The sequence below is a fragment of the Papilio polytes genome, unplaced genomic scaffold (genome assembly GCF_000836215.1).
Source record: "Papilio polytes unplaced genomic scaffold, Ppol_1.0 DF821400.1, whole genome shotgun sequence".
NCBI classification, from domain to species: Eukaryota; Metazoa; Arthropoda; class Insecta; order Lepidoptera; family Papilionidae; genus Papilio; species Papilio polytes.
In genome coordinates, this window is record NW_013527804.1 from 1,184,556 (window position 1) to 1,186,986 (window position 2,431).

The 2,431-nt window shown below is 33.7% G+C and overlaps 1 protein-coding gene across 1 annotated transcript in view; it reads right to left on the minus strand.

Annotated features, from left to right (window-relative positions):
- Positions 1 to 2,431, minus strand: part of LOC106108692 — a 43,326-nt gene that overhangs the window by 10,090 nt on the left and 30,805 nt on the right. Inside the window, exons 7-9 of the mRNA XM_013289951.1 lie at positions 2,370 to 2,431; positions 1,110 to 1,224; positions 352 to 469 (exon numbers count right to left, since the gene is read on the minus strand). The exon at positions 2,370 to 2,431 is cut by the window's right edge and continues 23 nt beyond it. Of these exons, the coding sequence (XP_013145405.1) occupies positions 352 to 469; positions 1,110 to 1,224; positions 2,370 to 2,431 (295 nt within the window). The remainder of the gene's footprint in view (positions 1 to 351; positions 470 to 1,109; positions 1,225 to 2,369) is intronic.

Sequence of the window (2,431 nt, forward strand, 5' to 3'; positions counted from 1 at the left end):
TACACATAAAGTAAAAAATAGACGTTTTTATTAAAAAAACAAGGCATGAAGAAAGTATTAAGACAGAGTAGCTATAATAAAGACAGAAGAATGTATGGATTGAGTGAAAGAGGATATGCTTAAAGAAGTGAATTTATATGACGGCTGCTAGAGATGTATGGAAGAGTATAACTTATGCCGACCCTTTGAGGGTCAAAGGCTGATTGATGACATGAACAAAATTGAACTGTTGAACAAAACAGAACGAAATTCAGAAGAACTTTGAACGATGCTGAATGGAAACAGGAGTGAATGGATCGTTTAAAGTGTTACTTAGTGAATGAATGGATTGGTGTATGAATGACTACTTACAATAGGAAGTGTTCCTCCCACATGGGCGAGGTGGTGTCCTTCTTGAAGGCAGTCTGATTCCTCTGAGGAGGTTCGTCCATTTCTACGACGCAGTACGGCGCCACGCAGCCTGATTTACCTGAAATTTAAACATAAACAACTTATAGTATTTTAAGATTGAATGTGCTACAAAGAAGACAGAAGAATGTATGGATTGTGTGAAAGAGGATGCTTGAGGGAGTGGATTCAAATATGACGGCTGATAGAAATGTATGAAAGACACATATTGTGCCAACCCACTGTAGTGACAAGGGTAAGTTAATGAAGACTTCATTTAAGACTAGCTTATACCCTCAACTCCGTCCGCGTGGCATTAAAAAAAAACAAAAGTCAGTAGCCTATTTGTTCTTCCAGACTATCCTCTACACCTATACCAAATTTTATCGAAATCCCTTCAGACGTTTAGGCTACAAACTCTAACTAACATACATCCATCCATCCATCCATCTATACTTTCGCATTAATAATACTAGTATGAAGTATGATTATATTATCACCAAAATAAATTATCTATACTATTATAAAGAAAGATTTGTTTTTTCATATTTTTGTATATAATGAAATAACTCAAAAACTACTGACGCTATTTCAAAATTTCTTTCACTATTAAAAAGCTATGTTATTGAGTAACATAGGCTTTATTTTTAAATTTCAAGTGGACGGAGTCGCGAGCAACACCTAGTAATTAATATATCATCAGAGTGTTTAAATATCCTTACCGCCTAAATCTTTCGCCGCAACAACTTTGACCAATAACCTCTTGTCTCCCAACAGCTGTATTGTTCCCGCGGTCGTGTTGGGCGTAGACGTGTACATATGTCTGTCCTGTTGTAACTGAAATATATAAATATATCATATAGTGTTTAAATTATTTTATCCCGTATTTCCTCCCTGTCAAGATTGTAAACAAACTCGCTTGTTGACAGCTCTAGACGTCTGAAACAATGTGTTAGACACTGACTTTTCTAATTGGACAGACTATGAACCATCGCATTTTGAGTTTTTTTATATCTACGGTTTTATTACAGGTGTGTTGTCTATCTTTATTGGACAGGGATAAACAGAAAAAGATACTACCTTTTTTTGTTTATAGTGTGTCTAAATAATTTAGATTAGTGTGACAAATTTAGTAGGGATGGGTTGTGTAAAATCAGTCATGAATCTTATCGATTTTTATTTTTATTCTTATAGAAGTTGGAATCGATAGATTTATAGTTACAACTAATGAAATAAAAAACACTGTTTTCTCAAATTAATAATGACCATAACAATTAATGGGAGTAAAAAAATGTTTATTACTACTACAGCCGTACATAATCGAATTTGATTTCGCTATTATTTCTGTCATCGCTAAATTCTCTACACTGTAATCAATAATACAATTATCCTCTAAATTAGTTAAAAAGAAAATAATATTTTTAGTTGAGTTCGATAATTATTTAAACTGAATATCGATAGTTCATAATTGTTCGCTGCGTGTTTGTTTCGTCACTACGATACCTGTCTATTAAGTACGGTATTTACCTTCATACAAATTGAATTCGATACTACATATGCGTCATTTATGAAACTAATCTCATTTATTTAGACAAACTATAGACGTCTGAAGCAATGTGGTAGACACTGACTTTTATAAATGGATAGGCTAACTATCGCATTTTGGGTTTGTTTTATTTTCGCCATTGTGACTCTGATGGTCGCGGTTAAGTTTTCGAATTAATAATCGTGATTGACTTAACTATTTTTAGCCTAAAAAGGCACGTTTAAATAGAAACAAAGCAAAGGCTATCTCTAAACAATACCTATTTACCATATATCTACGGTTACTACCTTTTTTGTTTAGTTCCCTTTGTCGTATATTCACACCCTTCTTGTCTTTGCTCATTTACAAATAGTTTTCTTACAATAAGAGAAAATATTAATTAATCCGTATATTTACGGGTAATTAATTAGTGTTATAATTAATGGTAATCAATTACCATAGAGTCATAGTGCAGCGGTAGACGCGGCGCGGTGTCCACATGTCTGCGCAGCCGCGGAC